Genomic DNA, 26,704 nt, shown 5'->3' on the forward strand with positions numbered 1-26,704 from the left:
CCCTGCCAACATTTGTTGCTGCAGTCTTTTTAACGTAGTTATTCTGATGGGCACCTAGTAGGTATCTTGTTGTGGTTTTCTTTTTTCTTTTTCTTTTTCTTTTTTTTTTTAATTGCATTTTAGGTTTTGGGGTACATGTGAAGAACATGCAAGATTGTTGCATAGGTACACACCTGGCAGTGTGATTTGCTGCCTTCCTTCCCCTCAGCTATATCTGTTATTTCTCCCCATGCTATCATTTCAATTCTGATGACTAGTAACACTGAGACCTTTCCTGTGCCTGCTGGCCATTCCTCTATTGACAGTGCCTGCTTGTGGTGGCTTTTCGGCCACCCCTGCTTTACTCTCTCATTCCTCACTCCTCATCCCTAGTATCATTTTCGAAATAAATTACCTGCATATGACTCTTTGTCTTGGCTTAACTTTAAGCATATCCAGGCTAAGATATATAGAAGCAGCTGGGAGAGCAAAGAAGGTATAACCCTACCCCTGACCTTATCCCCATCCCTGTGAAAAGGGAAAACAGGATGCTTCCCTACTCTGGTGAAATTTCACCCCTTATCAGGTAATATGTGTGCTTCTGTTACATAATGTATGTAGGAGGGAACCAGAAAACCGCACCTCTGGCTGGGAGTATTCTACACTGATCACATGCAGATACATTTCTATATCCTTTACCATAAAAAAAAAAAAAAAAATTATGTCATTTAACTCCTTATTGTCTTTGCAGTAAGAATCACTAAGATGGTCATTCACACCAAGTTCAAACACAAAGGGCACTGATCTGACAAATAAGCAGAGAAATGGCTTAGAAAGAAAAATTACTCCTTCATACCTCATGGGTTTCACACGAGACCTAGCGTGGCCTCCATATGTTGGGCACCATCTTTCCCTCCTCACGTAGAGTGCTATAAAGCACCTCATGACTCTAGCATACAGGTCCAGGAGGATGAGGCTGAGAGAGAAGCCGCCTTCCTTCCACTTTCTCCTTCAGCCCGTCCTGTGCTCATGTCCGGCATCAGGATCTATGTTTTCCTGCAACAACAACAAAACTTAAAAGTTAGATGCTTCTAGACTTAGATACGGAACTACCACCTTAGGTCAGGCATGGTGGTTCATGCCTGTAATACCAGCACTTTGGGAGGCCAAGGCAGGCAGATCAATTGAGGTCAGGAGTTTGAGACCAGCCTGGCCAACATAATGAAAGCTCATCTCTACTAACAACACACACACACACACACACACACACACACACACACACACACACAAAATTAGCCAGGTAATCCCCACTACTAGGGAGGCTGAGGCAGAAGAATTCCTTGAACCCAAGAGGCAGAGTTTTCAGCGAGCCAAGATTGCGCCACTGGACTCCAGCTTGGGCAACAGAGTGAGACTCCATCTCAGAAAAACAACCACCACACCAAAAACACAAAAACAAAAACAAAAAACAAAAAGAACTACCACCTCCAAAGGTGCACTGAATTTACGTTCAACAATGTGAATACACAGGCATTCAATAACTGTTACTTGAAGAAATAATGAACGTACAAATGAACGGATGCACATTTCGATAGCAGCACAAGGCAGTATGTGATTTTTATGGCTGCATTGCTCTTCGTGCTTTTCTTACCGCCTGCCTCTGGCTCTGTCCACCCCTTTTAGCTGCTGGCTTCTGAACGAACACCTTCCAGATCATCACCAGCCTCACCCTCTGGTTTATGGTAAACAAGGGTCTCTGGAACTGGTGGACCCAGGTTTCCTGCCAGCACGCAAAAGACTCCTACCCGCATTCCTCCTGCTAAATACCTCTCCCCTCCTTATCCCTGTCCCCCAGCACCCAGGAACCATACTGTCAGGCAAGTGGTTGGGGTGACAGTGAGACCCTGTCCTCATGGTAAAGGTAAAGATCAGTCTCAATCAGCGAGTTCACACAAAACCTCAGTTCCTGTTGGTCTGCCTTCCTCATCCTGAACGTGACTGAGTGCCGGGGAAGTACACTTTCTCTTCTCTTTCATTAACAAAAAATGCATATATAACAGAAACATCCACAAAAGCAAACCTTTCTGTTTAATGTGGCTCTCTGTACCATTTCCAGACACAGAGCGCTTGTCCTGAAACACAGCCTACCAGAACCTTTTGCCCCCTCTGCTCTCACTCTAACCTCTATCCGCCCCTTAGCAAGGCCTAGAGGGTTCAGAGGAAATGAATCTAGATGAAAGGTGATTTCTCCAATAGTTCAGAATGGGTGGAAGAACTAAAGGGATTAAGGTGGGTGCCCCAAGCAGGGAAAGCTGAACAAAAGGCCAGAGGCAGAAATGAGCCACGTGGAAACGGGCCTAGAAGGGAAGTGGGAGTGGCTGAGAGCCTGGGGGAAAGGAGACTCACTCTGGCAGTGGTGGTAGAGAAAGAAATGCTTTTCTCAGGATTCCGATGGGGGAACTGATGGGAGTTGGAGTGTCAGATATGATACTTAGAGAAGGGTTCCATCAAGAAACACCAACAGGGCAACTTTGGGGGTTTTCTCATGCTTCCGTGTGACCTTGTTTATGTGGAAGATTAATACTGTGCTCTTTTTTCACTAGTATTCAGTAAAAATCCTACTGCTTTCTTGATTTCTGTTTACTGGAAAAGTTGGGCTGTACAGGCTTACATTTGCTCTCAACTTGGAACTTTTAGAGAGTATCAATTTACTTTGCTGTACAATATAGAGGTGGGTGGATATTTCTAACGTTTTTCAGTTTGTTTTCTCTATTAAAACTGTGTCCTTAGAACTGTAATTTGAGAGGCTGGGTGCAATGGCTCACGCCTGTAATCCCAGCACTTTGGAAGGTCAAGGTGGGTGGATCACTTCAGGTCAGGCGCTCAACACCAGCCTGGCCAACATGGCAAAACTCTGTCTCTACTAAAAATACAGAAGTTAGCCAGGTGAGGTGGCATGTGCTGGTAATCCCAGCTATTTGGAAGGCTGAGGCAGGAGAATCACTTGAACCCAGGAGGCAGAGGTTGCAGAGATGGCGCCAGTGCACTCCAGCCTGAGTGACAGAGACTCTGTCTCAAAAAAAAAAAAAAAAAAAAATTATATATATATATATATATATATATATAGAGAGAGAGAGAGAGAGAGAGAGAGAGAAATTGAAGAACTTGATCTTCTCAGACTCTGAAGACTGAAAATTTCTGTCTTCCTAGAAACAGAACCTATGAAAATCTGTGACTTTGATTGTCTTACATGGTAATTTGCCCAGGGGACAAGTTACTCATTGATGGGTCTCTTTTTCTAAACAGCACAAGTCCTTGCGATACTGTTCTATCAAGTTAGAAGGGTATTAGTGGCATATTTGTCTTCCTTTATACAAATGATAGTAAAATAAAAGCATATCACTCTGCTAGGTTTCTTATTTTTCACGCTGCCCATAAACTTTCCTGCATGAAATTGTCAAGTTAATGAGCGATTATGGAATCATTAAGTTCATTATCACATATTTATTCATTTATTATTAATTTAATAATATTAATATATTAATTTATTTGTATTGTCACTAACACGTTTATTCATCCATTGCAGGGGATTCCACATGTATTTATTAAAGCATTCTGCTAGGTCCCAAGAAGATACAAAGAATGAGTAGGCATTATCCCAAAGCAAAGAGAAGAGGACACAATACTGTACCTTCCAGCACCGAGACGGTGGTTGCTGTTGTGTTGTTTTGCTTTAAAATGGCAACAACGGCAACATGTGGCTGTCACTTTTTTCCACGTTCCTGCAGCTGTGCCACCACCCTTCACTCCCTCCATTTCTAACTCCACAAATTAGAGCATCCTCAGGTCCTTCAGGTTCTCTCCTCTACCTATTTCTATTTAATAAGTAAATGTTCACAGAGTCCCCATCACAAGTGATGTACTTCTACTCCCAAACTTTCTCATCTGAAAACTCCTATTCATTCTTTCCCTCAAATTTCCTTCTTACCAGCGTCTTCAATTTATGTCAAGTCCTTCAAGACCTGGACCATATGTCCCCTCTGCCTTATATTCCTTTCTATTCTCCATTGGGAAGATGAAATGTTTCTTTATATTCCTAGTATACTTTGTAGGGCTCTCTGTTCTAGAAAACAGCACTTTTTTTATTCATCCATTGCAGTGAATTCCAGGCACATTTATTAAGGCATTCAGCTAGGTCCCAAGAAGATAAAAATAATTAGAAAATAAAGTCCATTCCTCTCACTCCAGTTAAAGAAAGGGGCAAACTAATATTCAAACAAATAGTTGACACAGAGTGATAACTGTCAAATAAAACACAAACATGTGTTTTCACATGTTTTTCACCCTCTTTCTCTTTATCACTGCTTTGGAAGCTTTGTGAAAGCAGACATGGGATATCTTTGACATCCTGCATCTAGCACATTTGGTCAATAAAGTGTCAACAGGTATTTACTGAATGGCAGAATGAACAACTCTTAAGTGGGGAAAGAGAGCAAAATAACCAGGTGCCCAGACAGACTTTCAACGAGGTAATGGAAAGAGGAAACCACTCTGCAAAGTTATTTGTAAAACTGATGTCAAAAAGATTTGCATAGCCATTCTTCAACCACAGCAAAATGTCTCACCGGTAATCAGAAAAGGTCTAAATGCTAAGATATTTTGTCTTTCGCTTCCCAACTTAACAGAGCATTATTTAATTTGGATCAACTATTATGCACCTCTTTTTGCACATTTTAAGGTATCACACTGAAGGTTCGAAGGGGTTAGACTATAGACCTCTGCTTTCCAGTACAGTAGCCACTAGCCACTAAGCACTGGAATTGAGACTACTTCCAACTTTGATTCATTGTAAGTATAAAATACATGCTGGATTTCAAATATGTGGTAGAGAAAAATGTGAAATATCATTTTTATATTGATAGCATGTTGAAATTATACTGCTTTAACATATTACATTAAATAACATATAGTTTAATTTTTTTTTTAATGGAAGTAATCAGTCAGCAGGCATGGGTGCAAAAGATTTACAGATGAACAATCTGAACAGAGCCTCAAAGGATGAGTAGGATTTAGCCGGGTTAGAGAAAAGAGAAATAGCGTATCAGAGAGGACCCAGTCTGCAGACCTGAATTCCTTCCAATGACTCTCTTCTTAGCTGAAACTAACTTTTACTGTAGCATTGAAAAGATTAGGTACACTGAAATCAGGAGATTTAAATTTAAAAACCTCTTTCGCCATTGAATCGGTTTGGACAAATCACTTAATAAATTGGTACTCAAATCATCTAAAAACAGGTATTGGAAAAATTCTACCTCATATGGCTGTGGTAATACTTAAACCAAATAATATGTCAAAGAGCTTTGTTCTAGAGCACCTTGAAATATATCATTCTCCCCTCTTCTCCAGTATTTCGGTATTGACATGTCTTTCCAGTCATTTATTTCATAAGACCTGCTTTTTTCTTCAATTACTACCTGCAGTCAGGAAGCCCTGTGTATGTAAACATAGTTCGATATAATTGAAAATACCTCACCTCCATTCTGAATACAGATATCTTCTACAGATATCAGACTCTTCTAAATGACTTTTGGGGACCATGGTATAGAGAAAATCATCCTAATTTTCCTGCCAATGAATGGCAGCACCATCCATCCAGCTGAGTAAGCTAATACCTAGTAGATCTCTCCCTCAATTTGTGAATAATCACCAACTTGTGAATGAGCTCAGTCTTCCTAAACACCTGTCATTTATATTGCTGCCATCCAAGTCTAAGCTCTCATCTTGACCTGAACTATTGCCATATGCAATTACATCATTGACTTTTACCCATCTCTCCACAATCCATTCTTCATTCTGCAACCAAAGTGATTTTTCAATATTAAGGGAAAAACATTGTCATGTAGCATTCAGTACAATGTTACCTGTACATGCCCTTTCTCAGGTTGAGTCCTCTTCTATTCTAAGATTGGTGATAACATTTTATCATGAATGAGTGTTGAATTTTGCCAGATGTTTTCAATATGGTGAATTGCAGGAACCCTGCCTGATATCTATTAAGGAAACTGGCTGAATAGGAGATAGAGTTGGAAGGATAGGGGAAGATGGTGATGGTATTGTCTGAAATAACTGGATCCATCAACCGCCTAGTGGAAGGGGATCAGCTAGAGGCCAGCCAGTAGTCTCTCTGGTTCTGTGATTCAAAGGCAATTGGGTATGTAGCATTACTTGAAACTGCTTACTTCACCACAGTTTGTGGTTGACAACCGGGACCCTTCCTTCAACTCTCAGAGCAGTATTATGGGATGCCTCTAGAAAACTGCAGCATGTGCCCATTTGCTCTGCCTTGCTGTCCTGTGATATACAGCAATTATGACATCTCTAACATGAAATTGGGGATGCAGATTACCCACTATACACTGGCAGTCTTTGGAATTAGCTATTAAGCTTTAGCAGCCAAACCCCCAATGCAAATCTATTCAGAGGGTAATTAATTAAACTTGACTTTCTCATTAGAAACCCATAGTTTTCCTAACCTTTCATTCAGGCCATGGATTCCATGTGATGAATGTCACCTTATAATTTATCATATCAGTCACATCTATCTCACAGCACTTGATGCTACTTAAAATGACATCTCCTGATTTTGAAGAATGACTAGTTTGGAGAAAAAAAGCACTGGCTATTTAATAATTAAAGATATTGTAAGGATGGATGTGGTGGCTCACACCTGTAATCCCAGCAACATGGGAGGCTGAGGTGGGCAGATGACTGGAAGTCAAGAGTTCAAGACCAGCCTGGTCAACATGGTAAAACCCTGTCTCTACTAACAACAACAACAACAACAAAAATTACTGGGGCATGGTAATGCATGCTTGTAACCCCACCTATTTGGAAGGCTGAGGCAGGAGGATCACTTGAACCTGGGAGGCAAAGGTTACAGTGAGCCAAAATCGCACCACTGCACTCCAGCCTGGGTGACACAGTGAGACTCCATCTCAAAAAAAAAAAAAAAAAAAAAAAAGATACTGTGAAATAAAAAGGCAGTAAACTATGTTTTAGTGACTCATTTCTATTGTATCAGCTTTGAACCACTTTAAAATCCTCAGTCTCCTGGTCATTCTTCCATAGGAATGGTGCTCAGACTTCAGAATGCATTATACTAATCATCATATAAATATGTTTACAGCAGATACCTGGGCCCTGTCTTTAGATTTAGTAGGTTTGGAAGGATTCCATGATTCTAATGCAGGTGATCCGTGAACACAGTGCTCTCACCTCTGGTATACCTGGCTTTGCCAGTAACGGGACAACATTGGGCATGGGTCTCTGCCTCTACTGTCTGAGCACACTAAAAATTCCCAGGCAGAGATGGGTTTGAGCAGAAGGGCAGATATATCAATGGTTAGCCACCACTGGAGTCTGTCTTCTGCCATTTAACTTAATAAAGATCCCATAGCCTTGGGAATGAGGTATAAGGTCAATGATGGTAAGCCCAGTTCAAATAGCTGAGGACAAGACTCTTGAATCTGCCTTTAGAACATTTTTAAATATTCAACTGTCTTGCTCTCCTTCTGCCCCACTGGTCAAAGTTTACAGAGCTTCCTCTTTGTTCATTAATACAAACCACAAAAACAAAGGTAATATTAACCCTTTATATTTCATAGTGGGATAAGAGACTCATTGAATTTCAGGACCAGAAGAAATCATTAAGATTGTCTCATTCAACCCAAGGGCTAGAAAGTAGATAACATGGTGACAGGGCAGAGTCCTGACTCTCAGTGCAGGGTTTGCTGATAGAACTTTGCAAAATCATTTCACGGCTATGCATCATTAATCTATCTGTTTTATCTGTGCCTCTGCCTCAGAACAAAACTCAAAATATTCCCTAGAAGACAAATAATCAGACGAAATCAACCAAACTCCACTCTATCTGACTTGTAGGATGGTCTGTGGGCTGACAATTGCCTCGGACTGGACCTGCACAGGCTCTATCTTATCCATGGTTGAAGGAGCATACCCAACCCCTGGAGCAAACCTGTCTTCTCTATACTAAATAATCATGAAGTGAAATGAATCATAACAATAACCAAAAAAGCAATGCTGACAATAAAAGTTACCTTTTGTTGAATGTGGTAAAGATCTTTTTTTTTTTAACTTTACACAAAGTAAAAAATAAAAAATAAGATATTACAGCAAAAGTAACGATTGATATTTTTTCATTGCATTCACATATATGTACATTTTGAGACAGAGTCTTGCTCTGTCACCCAGGCTGGAATGCAGTGGTGCAATTTTGGCTCACTGCAACCTCCACCTCCAGTGTTCAAGTGATTCTTGTGCCTTAGCCTCCAGAACAGCTGTGACTACAGGCACATGCCACCATGCCCAGCTAATTTTCGTATTTTTAAGAGACAGGGTTTTGCCATGTTACCCAGGCTGGTCTCAAATCCTGGCCTTAAGTGATCTGCCTGCCTCAGCCTCCCAAAGTGCTAAGATTAAGGGCATGAACCACATGCCTGGTCTGCATTAATGTATTTTTAAAGGGAAAAAACCTTAGACCTATATAATGGCCTGTATAGAAATGAATAATGTTATAATTAAATAACAAATAACAAGAATAGAGTTTTAAATGACTAAATATCAATTTTAAGATTATCACTCAAAATATTTCATATATGAATAAAAATTTGCCCTTACGTAACAAAAATAGTATATCTTACAGTTTCACTGTTTTACATTCTAAACACAAACCCAAAAACTCCAAGGAATCATACAGATGATAGAAGTGAAGCAAGTAAGGTTTTGTTTCTTATCTTTGCAATCCCAGTGCTATAATTGTTTCTTTGGACTCTGCAGTGTAAATGCAGGAATATGTGCATCCCAGGGGTTAGAGGCACAAACTACCCATGAAGGAAGCTGGAATGACTTTGATCTGTTACAAATTCTTCTCCAAAGAAAGCGTGCAGCTGGGTCAGTGTGTGGGGCAGTGGTAGGAGGGGAAGGGGAATAAGCATTCCCTGTATAACTAGGAATTCTCTCAATTGACTTCCATGTAGAATACAATTACTAAATGATAATTGATGCAAATATGTAAATTTGAAGGTTAGATACATGTTAATCAAACTCAGAAGTAATTCCAGCAATTATTTGGAACTCAGACCAACAAAAGATATTTTCAGAGTGATAAGTATTTTATCATTGGCTTTGTCTAGAATTGCCAGACCATGATAATATTTAAAAGCAGACTACATTTTAGGATATCTACAAAGAGCCTGTAGCTAACTGTTGTACTTATTAGGGAAAGACTGAATACTTCTCCCTAAGGGAGTGAACAGACAAGGATACCCTCTCTCATCAGTTCTATTTGATATTGCACTCAAAGTTCTAACCATTGCAAAAAAGGCATGAAAAAGAAAGAAAAGGCACAGATATTAGACAAGAAAATAATAAAAGCATCTTTTTTCACAGATAACATTTTTATGTTAGAAAATCCTAAGGAATCTAAGGAGGAAAAATAGCTACTAGAATGAAACAGTTGAATTTAGCAAAGTCATAGGATACAAGGTGAATGTATAAACTCAATTGTATTACTATATACCAGCAATGGACATTTGAAAAATAAAATGAAAGATACAATTTCATGTACAATGCCGTCAAAAAATATGCCATAGTTTGGGGTAAATGTAACAAAGTTTATGTAAGATCTGTACACTGAAAACTATAAAACATTGCTAAAAACTTAAATAAGACCTAATTAAATGGAGGCACAAATCATGTTCATGGATCTGAAGATCCAGTATTGTTACGATGGAGATCCTCCTCCCCAAATTGGCTCACATATTGAACATAATCCCTGTCAAAAATTCAGCAGATCTTTTTTAAAACTTGACAAGCAGATTCTAAACTCTATGTGGAAATTAAAATGATTTAGAATAACCAAAGCAATTTTAATACTTTCTATAAGACTATAGTAATCAAGATGTGGTAACGGCCAAAAGATAGCTATGTAATCAATATGGCAGAGACAGTCCAGAAATAGACCCACATATACATGGTCAAGCGATTTTTGTGCCAAGTCATTTCAACGGGGGAAAAGGGATGCTTCAGCAAATGGTCCTGGGACATTCCTGGCAAAAGATCTCGGTGTTGGCCTTTTCCTCGCACCATACCCAACAATTAGTTCAAATTGTAAAACAGACAACATGGAAAAGTGAAAACCGTAAAACTCCTAGAAGAAAACCTAGGAGAAAATCTTTGCAACTTTAGTGTGACAAATAGTTCTTGAATAGAGTATAAAACCCACAAACTATTAAAAACATAATTGGTCAAATGGGCTTTTATAAAATTAATAATTTTTCTCATTGAAAAACACTATTAGGAAGATGAAAGAGAAAGCACAGAATGGGAAAAAATATTTGCAAACATATATCTAACAAAGGACTTGTATGTTGAATAGGTAAAGAACTAATACAGGCCGGGCGCGGTGGCTCAAGCCTATAATCCCAGCACTTTGGGAGGCCGAAGCAGGTGGATCACGAGGTCAAGAGATGGAGACCATCCTGGTCAACATGGTGAAACCCCGTCTCTACTAAAAATACAAAACATTAGCTGGGCATGGTGGCGCGTGCCTGTAATCCCAGCTACTCAGGAGGCTGAGGCAGGAGAATTGCCTGAACCCAGGAGGCAGAGGTTGTGGTGAGCCGAGATCGCGCCATTGCACTCCAGCCCGGGTAACAAGAGCGAAACTCCACCTCAAAAAGAAAAAAAGAACTAATACATCTCAACTGTGAAGACAGACCAATTAAATATAAGCAAGCTATTTGAAAAGACCCTTTGCTAAATAAGATATATGAATGACTAATAAGCACACGGAAAGACTCCAACTTTTTTAGCCATTAGACTAAGGAAAATTTCATTAGGCATTAGGAAAATGCACATTAAAACTAAACCAAGATACCATTTCACACCAACTAGAACAACCAAAATTAAAGAGACAGGTAATACTAAGTGTCAGTGAGGATGTGAGCACCTGGAACTTCCAGACAATCCTGCTAGGAGTATAAAATGTTACTGTTACTTTGGAAAATACATTGTCAGGTTCTCATAAATTTAAACACATATTTACCATGTGATCTAGCAATCCCACTCCAGGTATTTATCCAAAAGAAATAAGAACATCTATCTACAAAAAGACTTGTACACAGATGTTTACAACAGCTTTTTAATATAAAGATGCTCCTTGGCTTCTTTACGACATAATTATGTCCCAATAAAGCCATCATATGTTGAAAATATCATAAATCAAAAGTGCGTTTACTACACCTAACCTAGCAGACATCATAGCTTAGCTTAGCCTACATTAAATGTACTCAGAACATTTACATTGGCTTACGGCTAGGCAAAATCATCTAACACAAGCCTATTTTATAATAAAGTGTTGAATATCTCACATGATTATAATTTATTAAATAATGTACTGAAAGTGAAAATCAGAATGGTTGTATGGGTACTTGAAGTATGAATTCTACTGAATGTGTATCGCTTTCACATTATCTTAAAGTTGAACTTTAATAAGTCAGGAACTGTCAGTTTATACAAAATACACCAAAACTAGAAACAATCCAAATGTCCGTTAACAGATAATTGATCAAGAAATTACAGTGTATCTATATAATAAAATGAAACTTAGCAATGAAAAGAATCCACTGATATATGCAAAATACGGATCAATCTCAAAAGCATTATGATAAATGAAAGCCTGACACATTCCCTCTAAACAAAATTCTAGAAAACGCAAAATTTTCTATAGTGATAGAAAGCAGATTCGGGGTTGCCTGGGGGTGGGGAGAAGGGGATATTTACTGCAACAGGATACAAGAAAAAGGGTTATGAAAACATTCTGTGTCTTGATGGTTGTATACATTTTCTAAAGCCTACCAAACTGTATATTTTAAATGGAAGCATTTTATTGTACACTAAGTATCTACAATATATTGCAAAAAGGTTCACTAAAACCAAAAACAGAAAACAAAAAGACATCCAAATTCCCAAAGCCTCAACTAGCTGCTTTTCTCTCAGTCCCTTCCTGCTGATATAACAAAATACCACAGACTGAGTACTTTGTAAACCATAGAAATTTATTTTGCAGAGTTCTGGACCCTGGGAAGTCCATTATCAAGGAGCCAGCAGATTCAGTGTCTAGAGAGGCTGCTCTTTGCTTCCAAGATGGCGACTTTCTGCTGTGTCCTCTGGAGTGGGTAATTATTCAGTCCTCACATGGCAGAAGGCAGAAGGGGAAAAAGGATGAAGACCCCGAAAAGTCTCTTTTATAAGGGCCTTAATCCATTCACCAGGAAGGAGTCTTATGACTTAATCACCTCCTAAAGGTCCCACCTCTTTCATATTATTATTGCATTGAGGATATACAATGCCATCAAAAATATGAAATGGTAAATGTAACAGAGTTTATGCTTATTTTGGAGAGACACAAACATTTGAACCATAGCACTGCCCATTTCACGTTGGGTACAGGGTTAAAAAGGGAACATCTGCTATACAGAGCTCCCTCCCGGCAAATTCGTACTTCAGCTTCTCAAGCCTTCACGTGGTTCCTTGCTGTGTGGAAGAGGAATTGACCCCGCATAAACCTCTACAGGAAGCCTGGGATGGAGGTAGGCTTAAGGGCCTGCTCTGTGCTCCCCCGACTCCTTAGCTTTCTGTGGGGAAGGAAGGGCACCTCCTTCCAAGTAGAGAGCTTGCTGTCCTCAGCTGCCAGGCTTCCAAAGGGAAGGGGAAGAAGGGTGTAAGGAACAGAAGACACTTGTCCTGTTTAGAAGTCTCTGAAATGGCAGGCATTTTTTTAATTGATGACTCTGTCAGTGAAAACACTAGGGTGGAAGCTTTCCATGCCTTACCTTATTCAATTCTTTTAATAACCCTAAGTGTAATTCCTGTTACCGAGTTTGCAGAGGAAAAAGCAAAAGGACCAGAAAGACTAAGAAGGTGTCTCAAGCTTTCAGAGCCAGTAAACAGCAGAACAGAATCCAAGATGCAGGATGTCCAAGCTTCGTTCTCACCACCACAGGACCTTTGATCCTGGCTGCTCATGCCCACCCTTCCCCCTCACCCTTCCCCACGCACACACAGTTGGCAGTGGCAGGCTCATGTTCAGAACAGACAGTGCCTAGGCCTGGAACACGGAGTTCTGCTCCCGGCTCTGCTCCATCTACATCAAGAGTGCCCAAAGTTCAGACTCCCATTAAGTCATTTTCTCTATAATTCAAATACAGAAGTACTTTAAAGAGATATACCAGCATTCCTGCTATTCCCGTGTACTATAAATATGTAATTTATGAAGAAAATGGGAACTCTGTGTCATATCCGAATTGAGAACTATTTGAAGAAAGGAGAAAAAATATCCCGTCTTATTGAGTCATAGAGGAAAAATAACTACCACATATCATACTAGTAAATAGGAGTGTAAAAATAGCTTTTAGGAGGAAGTATAAATTAAAGGTTAATGTGGCCTTGAATTTATTTCAAGTATTTTTCATTAAGCGTTTTCATTTTTCATTTCCATAACCTGATCAATTTCTCCCTATTAAACCAAGGTCAACTAATTTTAGATGCTAACTTGGAAAGCCTTAAGATCAATGTGCTCAACTCCCTTTCAAAAGAAGAAACATAAGTCATCTTTTCTTTGCAAACAGATATCATGGCATATAGGGCATTAGTCACTGAAGAGCAAGATGGCAGTGGGGCCACAGCGGCTTTCTCTCTGGCTTGCCCAAGGCATGTAGTTCAGTGCAGGGTGGATGCCTCATTTTTCCTCTTCACAGGGAAAGCTGCCATCCCTACTCTGACCACGTGGTCAAGTGGATGCTGGCACCGTGGCCACGCGGGTGATAAATCCACCAAGTGGGTCTCTTCAAGTCCTTTCTCAAGATTTTTCAAATGTGAACTAAAGAAAGAGAGCACTGCAGGAAACCTGGGGGCCCAGGCCTGGCTGCGTTTCTGGATGAGTGGGGAAAGGCTGACTGAGAAATCCCAGATGATCTGGGCCAGTTTGTTTCCCCAGCCACCAACCTGGTGCCTCCCAGGGGTTTTGTTACAGGTAGGATCACACACTATAGAAAAGACCCTGTGTCAGGAGCCCTGTGGGCTGCTTCTGTCCTTCTGGAACCCAAGCTGGAGTCACAGAATCCAAGAATTCTCAGCTGCCATTGATAAATAATGAAAAATGCTTCCTAGCTCCTGCTCTGCCTCGGGCACTCTGCAAGGTATTTAACGCAATTCGCTTCATTTAATCCCCACAGCAACCTAAGGAGATAGGGACTATCGTAATCTTCATTTTACAGATGAAAAACAAAATCCAACTAAATTGGAGGCTGTGAGATGTCAAGTAATCTCACTAAGCTTTTCTCCATTACCCTAGGGAAGCTATAACCTTGCTTGCTCTAGATCTGGACTCTTTCCTAATCCTCCTTGTGTAGATGGGAACTACAAAAACAGCTCTAAACTAAAAGCCTGCTGCAAATGACCCCATGTTTAAAAAAAAAAAAATGGAGCTCACAAGTGGGAAGCTGAGCCCAGTATCTGGGGCCTTCCCAATATGACAACCCAACTGGGCATTTCACTTGCACACGACATGGTATCTGCACGTGGGCACCAGGGAGGGCAGCTGAGGGTGGACTTAGAGAAGACCCTCAAATTTCTATAGAATAGGCTTTTTAAAAAAGAAACTTTATTGTGGTAAAATATACATAAAATAAAATTGACCTTTTTAGGTGGACAATTTGGTGGCATTAAGTACATTCATGCTGTGCCACCATCACCACCACCATGCATCTCCAGAACATCTTTACCTTCCCAACCTGAAAGTCTGTACCCATTAAACAACGACTCTCCATTTCTCCCCCAGCCTCCAGCCTCTGGCAGCTACCATTCTGCTTTTTATTTCTATAAATGTGACTACTCTAAGCACCTCATGCAAGTACCTATGCAGGACATGCTTTTAATGGCAAGTTTTCAGTCACTCCAAGGATTCACTGAGACCCACTCGTTGCCCAGCATTGTGCTAGGCTTTATGTGGGAAATGTATGATATCTCATTCCTGCCACTGAGATCATTCTAGTTGAGCTGTGAAGGCAAGGCTGGCTTCTGAGAAACAATGTGTCAGGTGAACGGCACTAACTTGGAGTTCAAGAGAAACTTAGATGAGGGAGAGCTCCTTAAAACATAGCATAATCTAAGTAGTTTTCATAAGGGTGATGACTCAGTGAATGAGTAGGAGGTTTGGTTGGGCAGAGAGGAGGATTTCAGATTAACTAAAGCATAAATCAGGCAGGCAGGCTGGATCATCCTGAGTGGTGCCAGCCAACACCAAAAGCAACAGCATGCTGATAGTTCCTCTGAGGACAGAGCGATAAACCCTAGATCTGCTTGTGCCCCCAAGCCACACACTCAGATAAGGATTTGCTTCTCTCCTATTGCAAAAGAGAGGCAAAAGAAAAAACTGACCAGGTGCAGTGACTCACTCCTGTAATCCCATCACTTTGTGAGACTGAGGCGGGAGGATAGCTTGAGCCCAGAAGTTCAAGACCAGCCTGGGCAACATGGCATGACCCCATCTCTACCAAAAAAAAAAAAAAAAAAAAAAAAATCAGGCAGGCATGGTGATACGTGCCTGTGGTCTCAGCTACTAGGGAGGCTGAGGCAGGAGGATCACTTGAGCCCAGGAGGTCAAGGCTGCAATGAGCTATGATCATGCCATTGTACTCCAGCCTGGGCAACACAGTGAGACCCTGTCTCAAAAAAAAAAAAAAAAAAAAAAAAGAATTTTTGAATGGTTGGGAGTTGGGGCTTGCTATTGCTTTTTGTAAGTATCACAGAAAACAGCTAAACCAGCTCTTCTAGGCAAGTTTATTTTTCCTTTGGCAAAAAGAGTTTGTAAACACTCTGAAACTTGTGTGGATGTCTGAACACCAGGGTCAGATCATATCAACCCTGACTACACTTGGACAGTGAGAACCCTGAAATCCCAGTGGGATAAGCCTCTAGATGTCCACTCTAGCCAGTCATGCCAGTCCTTTAAACAAGCAGGAGGGAGCCCAACCCCAAGGCCATCAGCACTTTGAACAGGTGCACCAGTGGAGCGGTGCTCCCTGGAGACAAGGCTCTCTGTACAAGAGCTGCCTCCTCGGTCTTTTCCAAATCCCCTCCCACGGGGTTTGTCCTCTGCTTTCCCAAGTATAAGCCTCATTCAGGGACCCTAGTAGAGATGTCAGAACAAGAAGGCCTGTACCACTGTAGGTCCTATTGCTTTGCCTTTTCTTTTTTTTTTTTTTTTTTTTTTTTTTTTTTTTTTTTTTTTGAGACGGAGTTTCGCTCTTGTTACCCAGGCTGGAGTGCAATGGCGTGATCTGGGCTCACCGCAACCTCCGCCTCCTGGGTTCAGGCAATTCTCCTGCCTCAGCCTCCTGAGTAGCTCGGATTACAGGCATGTGCCACCATGCCCAGCTACTTTTTTGTATTTTTAGTAGAGACGGGGTTTCACCATGTTGACCGGGATGGTCTCGATCTCTTGACCTCGTGATCCACCTGCCTCGGCCTCCCAAAGTGCTGGGATTACAGGCTTGAGCCACTGCGCCCGGCCGCTTTGCCTTTTCTTTCTTTTTATTTCCTCTCCGCCTTCCCAGTATGATATAGCAGTAAATAAAAGTACTCCTACCTGTAGACAAAAGCATTTCTCATTGGGTGTCACAGTAGATAGCTTTGATTTTGGCCATCCATTCAGCTGTATGCATATTAACAGAAACCACAAATGGGGAGCTACGTGGAGCAGACAGAAAGTACACCATGAGCCTTTATGAGGCATCCTAGAGTCCTAGGAGAGGAAAAATGTGAGATGGCAGTGAGCGGGTCCTGCCTGGATCCCCTGCCAGCCCCCCCATTCTCAGACAGTAGTAGTCATTTATGGTAAATAGATGTGTACACAACAAAGCAATACTGGGCAGTAGACTAATTCATCCTGAAAAGGAGTTGAAATTCTGAGATAAATCTCTATAACAGTTCTTCCTAACAGTTCCGAGAAACCAAAATCAGTATCAAATGCCTTGCTGAGGATTTCGATAGGAAAAGAACCATTTCTTTCTGCTACCAGTATTTTCCTTTCATTCCAGTGACATAGAAAAGGTCACCCCGGTCCAGGCATGGTGCCTCACACCTATAAGCCTAGTACTCTGAGAGGCCAAGGCAAGTGGATCATGAGGTCAGGAGTTTGAGACCAGCCTGACCAATATGGTGAAAACCCATCTCTACTAAAAATACAACAATTAGCCAGGCGTGGTGGTATGTGCCTGTAGTCCTAGCTACTCGGGAGGCTGAGACAGGAGAACTGCTTGAACCCAGGAGGCAGAGGTTGCAGTGAGCTGAGATCACACCAGTGCACTCCAGCCTGGGTGACAGAGCAAGACTCCATCTCGAAAAAAAAAAAAAAAAAGAAGAAGAAAGAAAGAAAAGGTCACTCCAGGGAGCACTATTCCCTAGAATCGGACACCCCAGCCATGCAGGCCTCTGCGCAGCAGCTCAGGCTCCCCAAGTACACTGAGACCAGTAACACACAGCAGTGAGACATGGGAACCGCAGACCACACTGGAGTTAACTTCTTACCAGCTCCATCTCCCATCTATTCTCTTGTTTATTACTTTCTGCCACATATTGAACAGGCTGAATCTTAAAAATATCTCAGTTCTGGCCTACAATATTCCAACAGTCCAACTGGTCTACTCAGCTCTAGTCTGTACTTTCTCCAAACACGTCCCCCATGCTTGCCTGAGGTGGTATATTTAAAACATAGCTCTCACCATGTCACTCTCTTGCCTAAAACTACCTCAGGATAAACTCCAAGCTTAGCTCACTATGTTTCAAGCAAAAAGAGACTTCACATATATAATTATAGTAAAAATTTCCAGTCTCAAAGATAAGTTTTAAAATTTCATAAGTATCCAAGCCAAACGCCAACCAACAAAGTAAACATAAAGTATACGTTAATGATTTCCTAATCATAAACGGCAGAAGATGGCTATGGTTTGAACATGTCCCCCATATATGTTGTGTGTGTGTGTGTGTGCATGTGTGTGTGTGTGTGTGTGTGTAATCTCCACAAACAGCTAGTCTGATAGACCATTGGAATAGCCTCTTAAAGTTTCAGCGAAAGTGCCATTTGGAGGATGATACCCTGCAAACATGAGATATTGTCCTCCAGAATAAATTGCATGCATTAAATCAATGATTTATGGGTCTGTGTCCCCAACAGCTAGAATATATGAGTCTTCAACACTGTATGAGCTTCCTATTACCACAAAACTTCAATCCATATTGTGCCTATTAATATTCATATAAAAGTAGCTGGACCATACCTTTACTCTCATAATTCCCAGTTCATCAAACTATCTTCCAATTTTTCCTAGATCCGCTAAGCTGCAAGCAGCTGCTAGCCACTGCATCCATTCCCTCAAAAAACGTAATTCTGAGGTTCTGATGAAGCCTAGAGAAAAACACTTTCCCAGTCAGTCTTTCCCACCCTTGCTCCCCATTCCAGCAACCCTGTTCCCCTGGTTTCATGTCTAATTTTAGGGGGCAAGATTTTCTTCCTCCTTCTCCTTCTCTCTTTTCCTCCCTTCTTCTCTACATCCTTCCCTCCCTGTCTTCTTTCTTTCAAACCCAGCCAAAGATGTATATAATTAAGGAAAAACTAAGTTATCCAGGCAATCAGGACAAAAGGAAAATAGGGGGGAAAAATAAAAGATGAAGTAAGAAGGGTAACGTTAGCACACAGAGAAGTTGACCATGTGGCACTTGCAGGTGCTTTGGGTTGAACTGTGTCCCTGCAAAAGATGTGTTGAAATCCTAACTCTGCGTACTGGTGAATGTGACCTTATCTGGAAATAAGGTGTTTGCAGATGTAATCCTGTTAAGACACCCATTAGGGTGGGTCTTAATCCAATATAACCGGTGTCCTTATAAGAAGCAGGAAATTTGGACACAGACAGACACCCATGTGGTGACAGAGGCAGCAAATGGAGGGATGCCACTGCAAGCTGAGGAACACGAGGTATTGCTGGTGCTACTGTTTGAATGTTTTTGTCCCCTCCCAAACTGATGTTGGAACGTAAACCCCAATGTGCCGGGAGGCAGAGCCTAGTGGGAAATGTTTCAGTCCTGAGAGCCCTGCCCTCATGAATGGATTAATGCCATTACAAAGGGCTTGATGAAGGCAGTTTCTCCTCCTACCCCTTGCCTCCTGCCATGTGATGATGAAACCAGAATGCTCTCACCCGGTGCTGGCATCTTGATAGGGAACTTACCAGCCTTCAGAACTATGAGCCAATAAATGCCTGTAATTATAAATTACCCAGTCTCTGGTATTCTGCTATAGTAGGCATGAAATGGACTAAGACAGCCAGCCAGCACCAGACCCTAGGAAGAGGTAAGGGAGTACAAGGGGTACTTCCAAAAAAGTTCATCAATAATGTATGTCATGCTTGGCGTGGTGGCTCATGCCTGTAATCCCAGCACTTTGGGAGGCTGAGGTGGGTGGATCATGAGGTCAGGAGTTCAAGACCAGGCTGGCCATCACAGCAAAACCCTGTCTCTAATAAAAATACAAAGATTAGCTGGGTGTGGTGGCATGCACCTGCAGTCCCAGATACTGGGGAGGCTGAGATGGGAGAATTGCTTGAACCCAGAGGATGAGGCTGCAGTGAGCTGAGACTATACCACTGCACTCCAGCCTGAATAGGGCCTAGTCTGAGGCATGAAGGATAAGACTTCAGTTTGAAAACAGTCCATATCAGAGCAACATGAAGTCTGCTAAAGCAAGAATCAACCTCAAATTGATGGTGAAGCTTGTGGGGATGAATGGTAAAATCATCAGTGCTTTACAGAAAGTTTATGGGGACAATGTCCCAAAGAAATCAGATGTTTACAAATGGACAAGTCATGTTAAGAAGGGATGAGACAACGTTGAAGATGAGGCCCACCGCAGTAGACCATCTACGTCGATTTGCAAGGAAAAAATTCATCTTGCAAACATTGAGCCCTAACTGAAGAGGACCAACAATGAATAGCACAAACAATGGCCAACACCACAGACATCTCATCTGGGTCAGCTTACACAGTTCTCACTGAAAAACTGTTTACTCAATGGGTGCCAAAACCACTGTGCTCAGATCAGCTGTGCAGAGGAGCAGAATAAACAATGGGATCATTTCTTTGAAGAACTGAACAGGAGATGAAACATGGCTCTACCAGGATGATCCTGAAGACAAAACACAATCACAGCAATGGCAAACAAGAGGGGAAAGTTACCCAGTCAAAGTAAAAGCAGACCAGTCCAGACCAAAGTTCATGGCAACAATTTGTGGGGACACTCAAGGCCTTTCACCTGTTGATTTTCTGAGAGGCCAAACAACAATAACATCTGTTTATTATGAGAGAGTCTTGAGAAAGTTAACCAAAGCTTCAGCCAAAAATCACCTGGGAAAGCTTCACCAGAGAGAGTCTTTCTCTACCACAACAATGCTCCTGCTCATCCCTTTCGTCAAACAAGGGCAATTTTTTGCGAGTTTCCATAGAAAATCATTAGGCTTCTACCTTACAGACCTTATGTGACTCTGTCTGATTCTTTTTTTTTTTTTTCCAATTGATACAGTTTGAATATTTGTCCCCCCCAATGCTCATGCTGAAGTTTGATTCCCAATGTTGCAAGTAGGGCATAGCAGGAGGTGTTTGAGTCATGGGGGCAGATCCTTCAAGAACAGATTAATGCCCTCCCTGGAGGGGTGTGAGTTGTCACTCTTACTTCCCTCCAGATCTGGTTATTTAAACGTGTCTGGCGCCTCCCTCCCCCTCTCCTTCCTCCTATCTTGCCATGTGATGTCTGCTCCTCTTCCCCTTTTATCATAAGTGGAAGCTTCCTGAGGTCCTCACCAGAAGCAGATGCTGACGCCATGCTACTTGTACAGCCTGCAGAACTGACAGCCAAATAAGCCTCCTTTCAGGTATTCTTTTATAGCAATGCAACATGGACTAAGTCACTAATATTATTGAAAAAAAAAAAAAAAAAAAAAAAAAAACTGGCCGGGCATGGTGGCTCATGCTTATAATCCTAAGACTTTGGGAAGCCAAAGTGAGAGGCTCACTTGGGCCCAGGAGTTCAAGACCAGCCTGGGTGACGTGGTGAGACTCTGTCTCTACACAAAATACAAAATTAACCAGGTATGGGGGCACCTGCCTGTAGTCTCTGCTACTTGGGAGGCTGAGGTGGGAGGATTGCTTGAACCCAGGAGGCCAAGGCTGTAGTGAGCTATGATCATACAACTGCACCCCAGCCTGAGTGACAGAGTGAGACTCCATCTCAAAAAATATATATATGTAAAGTGCACCCATTTTTCTTCAGTTAATGATGTATGAAAGACTGCACTGACATGACTAAATTCCCAAGATGCTGGGAATGGACTAGATGGCTGGTCTCATCGCCTAGAAAAGTGTCTTGAACTTAATGGAGTTTATGTTGAGAAACACACTTTATATTGCTTATTTTTATCCTTTAATTTTATTTTTTCCACAACCTTTTTGAAGTCCCCTCATATTCTTTCCTACAGGTTCCAAAGGTGACATAGCCCAGCTGACACCTTAATTTTGACTCACAAAAAAGATAGGCTCCTTTTATCTGACTTTAAAAATAAATCAAAAACACATCTTGTTAAGATAATCAACACATAATGCCAGCAGTCAAAATCCCACTCCTTTTCAAGCCTTGATTAAATGCTGCCACTTTCAAAAATATGTAGCCACTCTCAATTTATGATGGCACTCGAATATTTCCTCTTACATAATTGTTCACTTTCTTCTTGGAGCTGCATTTGTCTGTTGTACTGGAATATAATCCTCTTGAGGGCAGGAATAGTCTCCAGACTCCTGCTTAGCCTTAGGTGGTGCTTTGCCCATAACCAGCACTTACTAAAAACTCCTCTATGAACTAATGAAAATATTGTGTATCTCATTACATGGTCAGTTTAAAATTAAATGAATTTTTTTAAACACTCAAAGCAATAAAGCCTCTTATTAAAAGAATTGCCAGATACAATAAACTACAAAAATGTGTTCAAATATTTAAACATGAATTAGAGATGGCTTTAACCTGATTCATTTATACTAGTTACTTTCCTTATTTATTTGTTTATTTATTTATTTATTTTTAATGGGGTCTCACTCTGTCGCCCAGGCTGGAGTGCTGTGGCACGATCTTGCCTCACTGCAACCTCTGCCTCCAGGTTCAAGCAATTCTCATGCCTCAGGCTCCCAGGTAGCTGGGATTACAGGGACCTGCCACCATGCCCAGCTGATTTTTGTATTTTTCTAGTAAAAACAGGATTTTACTATGTTGGCCAGGCTGGTCTCAAACTCCTGACCTCAGGTGATCCACCCGCTTCAGCTCCCAAAGTGCTGGGATTATAGGTGCGAGCCACTGCACCTGGCCTAGTTACTTTTCTTTTTCATTTTTTTATTGATACAAAATATTTTTGTGTATTTATGGGGTACATGTGATATTTTGATGCATATATACAATATGTAATGATAGTCAGGGTTCTCAGGATACCCATCACCTTGAACACGTATTTCTTCACATTGGGAACACTTTAAATCTTCTCTTCTACTCGACATCACTAATTAGCGGAGAAATGCAAGTCAAAATGACATCATCTCACACCCGTTAGGATGGCTATTATCAAAAAGTCGAAAGACAGCAACTGTTGGTAAAGATTAGAGAAAAGGGGATGCTTGTATCCTGTAGGTGGAAATGTCAATTGGTGCAGCCATTGTGGAAAATAGTATAGAGGTTTCTCAAAAAATTAGAAATAGAACTACCATATGATCCACCAATACTACTTACTACTGGATATATTTCCGAAAGAAATAAAAACACTATCTCCAAGAAGTATCTGCAGTCCCATGTTAATTGCAGCATTATTTACGGAAGCCAAAAGATATGGTAACTAACAATCTAAGTGTCCACCAACCAACTGATGAATGATAAAAGAAACAGTGGTGTGTAACCGTGTTGTGTGTACACACACACACAGACACACACACACAGATATTATTCAGCCTTAAAGAAAAAGGAGGCCGGGCGCGGTGGCTCAAGCCTGTAATCCCAGCACTTTGGGAGGCTGAGGCGGGTGGCTCACGAGGTCAAGAGATCGAGACCATCCTGGTCAACATGGTGAAACCCCGTCTCTACTAAAAATACAAAAAATTAGCTGGGCATGGTGGCGCGTGCCTGTAATCCCAGCTACTCAGGAGGCTGAGGCAGGAGAATTGCCTGAACCCAGGAGGCGGAGGTTGCGGTGAGCCGAGATCACGCCATTGCACTCCAGCCTGGGTAACAAGAGCGAAACTCTGTCTCAGAAAAAAAAGAAAAAAAGAAAAAAAAGAAAAAAAGAAAAAGGAAATCTTACCATTTGCAACAACGTGGATGCCTTGTTGTTAAGAGCATGCTAGGTGAAATAAGCCAGACATGATCTCATACATATGTGGAATCTTAAAAATTAAAGTCAAACTCATAGAAAACAATCTTTTCTTCTAGTTATTTTGAAATACAATGTTAACTATAGTCACCCTTCTATGCTATCAAAAACTAGAACCCATTCCATCTTATCTGTTTGCTTGTACCCATTCACCAGCCTGTCTTCACTCCCCCACCCCTACACCCTTCTGCTCTCTATCTCCATGAGATCAACTGCTTTAGCTCCCACATATAAATGTGAACATGTGATCTTTGCATTTCTGTGTCTGGTTTATTTCACTTAACAAGATGACCTCTAGTTCCCTGCATGTTGCTGCAAATGACAGGATTTCATTCTTTTTTTCTGGCTGAATAGTATTCCATCATGTATCTATATCACATTTTCTTTACTGATCTGTTGATAGACACTTTGATTGATTTCAATCTTGGCTATTGTGAATACTGCGGCAATAAATGAATTCTTGCACCCGCTGATATATTGATCAAGAATCCCTTTGATATATTGATTTCTTTTCCTGATAAATAATCAGTAGTGGGATTGATGGATCATATGATAGTCCTATCTTTAAAGTTTTTTGAGAAGCCTCCATACTGTTTTCCATAATGGCTGTCTGGATATACATTCCCATCAACAGCATACTAGTTACTTTTCTTTTCATCAGATGTCCATAGCTGTAGTGTCCTTTGGGCCAGAAGAAAAGTAGTAACCTCATAGCTGACCTTCACATTGCAAAGTTATCCCTTTGAACAGCAATCCCCAACATTTTTGGCACCAGGGACCAGTTTCATGGAAGACAATTTTTCCATGGGTGGGGGTGGGGAATTAGTTCAGGATCATTCAAGTGCATCACATTTATTGTGCACTTTTTTATCGTTATTACATTGTAATATATAATGAAATAATTATACAAATCACCATAATGTAGAATCAGTGGGAGTCCTTAGCTTGTTTTCCTGCAACTAGATGGCCTCATCTGGGGGTAATGGGAGACAGTGACAGATCATCAGGCATTAGATTCTCGTAAGGGGCACACAACCTAGATCCCTCACATGTGCACAGTTCACAATCGTGCTCCCATGAGAATCTAACGCCCCAGCTGATGTGACAGGAGGTGGAGCTCAGGCGGCAATGCCAGCCATGGGGAGTGGATGTAAATACAGATGAAGCTTCCTTCATTTGCTTGCCCCTTGCTTACCTCCTGCTGTGCCACCACATTCCTAACAGGGCACAAAGGGTACTGGTTCATGGCCCAGGGCTGGGGACCCCTGCCTTTGAAGATGCCCAACCAGTTTCTTCTTCTGAAACCATTATTGGAATAGTGGATTGTATTATTGTACCCATTTATTTCTTGCCCTCCTTTTCAGAGTTTATTCAGCTCACTTATTGTTGATACAGATGGAAAACGGAAATACTGGGTAGAAGTCAGTTCCCTGGCAAAGGCCCCACCCTCAAGTCTGGAAACCCGTGGCTCTAAATAAGGACAGGCATTCCTGTTTTCATGCCCAAAAGTTACATTTTGGCCCTCCATGCCCCCCTATCCTGTACCCATATAAACTCCAGACCCTAGGCTCCAGCAGCAGGAGATGAGCAGATGAATAGAAGAGCAGAAGAACAGCATACAAAGAGAAAAGAGAAGAAATTTTGGGAGTTCAGTTGGGGACAGTCAGAGAATCCACCACTGGATAGCCAGACTCCAGGGGAAGATCATCTTCCTACTCCATTCCCTTTCCAGCACCCCATCCATCCCACTGAATGCCACACCAACCACCTAATAAACCCCCCTACTCCCCTAACCCCCCGCATTCACCATCCTTCAAAGCCACGTGTGACCTGATTCTTCTGGGACGTGGGACAAGAGCTCGAAATATGGAAGCTGTCACACTGACCCTCTGCCCTTGCAAAAAGGCAGAAGCTCTACTGAACTGGTTAATGCTTAAGCCATCAGCTGACGGCAAGGCTAAAAGAGCACACTGTTAACACGCACCCACCTGGGCTCGGTAATCACAGGCTCCTGCCCCTGGATACTGCCTTGTGGCTGGAAGCCCAGTGCCCTAGCTTTTGCACCCTGGCTCCTGCACCCGTCCATCTGCATGCTCACCATCCCATAAGGGGTTTGAGCAAGGCAGAGTGAGCACATGAGCCGCACCCCTGTTGCATGTCCTGCAAAGGGGGTCAGGGAACGCTCCCTTTTCATTGTCACATGACTTGCAAGGCTGCCTTAACAGAGGGTTATACTTTCCCACCCGCTGACAGCAACGTTTGACCAACAGAATGTGAGCAGAACTGAGGTATGCAGTATGTGAGTTTTAAGAGCAGATTGTACCACTCCTGTATAAGAGCTAATTGTTAACATTTCCGGGAACTTGGCAAGTCACTTGTTAGACTGTTTGTAGCCTGAAATCGGCCACAGTGGGAGTGTTCACATCATAGAAATAGAAAACACTACAAATCAGGACTTCTCCTTCTCCCTCAAAGCGGATTTACCAGCTCAGCAGGGAGCACGGCCCAGAAAAGTTCGTCCGTCAGCCTGGAGCCTGGAGAGGTGGCTCAAGCCTGTAATCCCAGCACTTTGGGAGGCCGAGGTGGGTGGATCACGAGGTCAAGAGATCGAGACCATCCCGGTCAACATGGTGAAACCCCGTCTCTACTAAAAATACAAAAAATTAGCTGGGCATGGTGGCGCGTGCCTATAATCCCAGCTACTCAGGAGGCTGAGGCAGGAGAATTGCCTGAACTCAGGAGGCGGAGGTTGCGGTGAGCCGAGATCGCGCCATTGCACTCGAGCCTGGGTAACAAGAGTGAAACTCCGTCTCAAAAAAAAAAAAGAAAAGAAAAGAAAACTGGTGGAGTACTGCGAAAGCTCCCTGCAGCCACAGTAATTCACTTGAGAAATGCACCTTTGAGCCACTGAGTTGCCAGGGTTGCTCCTTACCTGAGCATAATCTAGGCAAAGCTGGTCACACCATGCTGGTGTTTTGGTTAAGACCAACAAGCGCCACCTTCATCTGTCCCGACCTAGGTTAGAGGGATTTCTTCTAATAACTTGTGACATCACGCGCCTGGCGTCTGCAAGGATGCAAACCGCGCTCCGAGACTCCGGCCGGGGGAATCCATCCAGGTCTTGGAAGGTTAAC

General features: G+C 41.9%; 1 protein-coding gene across 2 annotated transcripts in view; it reads right to left on the reverse strand.

Annotated features, from left to right (window-relative positions):
- PDE8B (phosphodiesterase 8B) overlaps window positions 1–26,640 on the reverse strand; it is a 371,501-nt gene extending 344,861 nt beyond the window's left edge. Inside the window, exons 1-2 of one of the 2 annotated variants that reach the window (XM_074384536.1) lie at window positions 26,503–26,640; window positions 836–1,035 (exon numbers count right to left, since the gene is read on the reverse strand). In XM_074384536.1, coding sequence (XP_074240637.1) covers window positions 836–924 — 89 coding nt within the window. In that variant the 5' untranslated portion in view covers window positions 925–1,035; window positions 26,503–26,640. Of the gene's footprint in view, window positions 1–835; window positions 1,036–16,708; window positions 17,259–26,502 lie in introns of those variants that run through there. The other variant, XM_074384534.1, reaches the window with a different exon arrangement.
- Between the last annotated feature and the right edge of the window lie 64 nt (window positions 26,641–26,704).

Source organism: Saimiri boliviensis, chromosome 1, assembly GCF_048565385.1.
Source record: "Saimiri boliviensis isolate mSaiBol1 chromosome 1, mSaiBol1.pri, whole genome shotgun sequence".
NCBI classification, from domain to species: Eukaryota; Metazoa; Chordata; class Mammalia; order Primates; family Cebidae; genus Saimiri; species Saimiri boliviensis.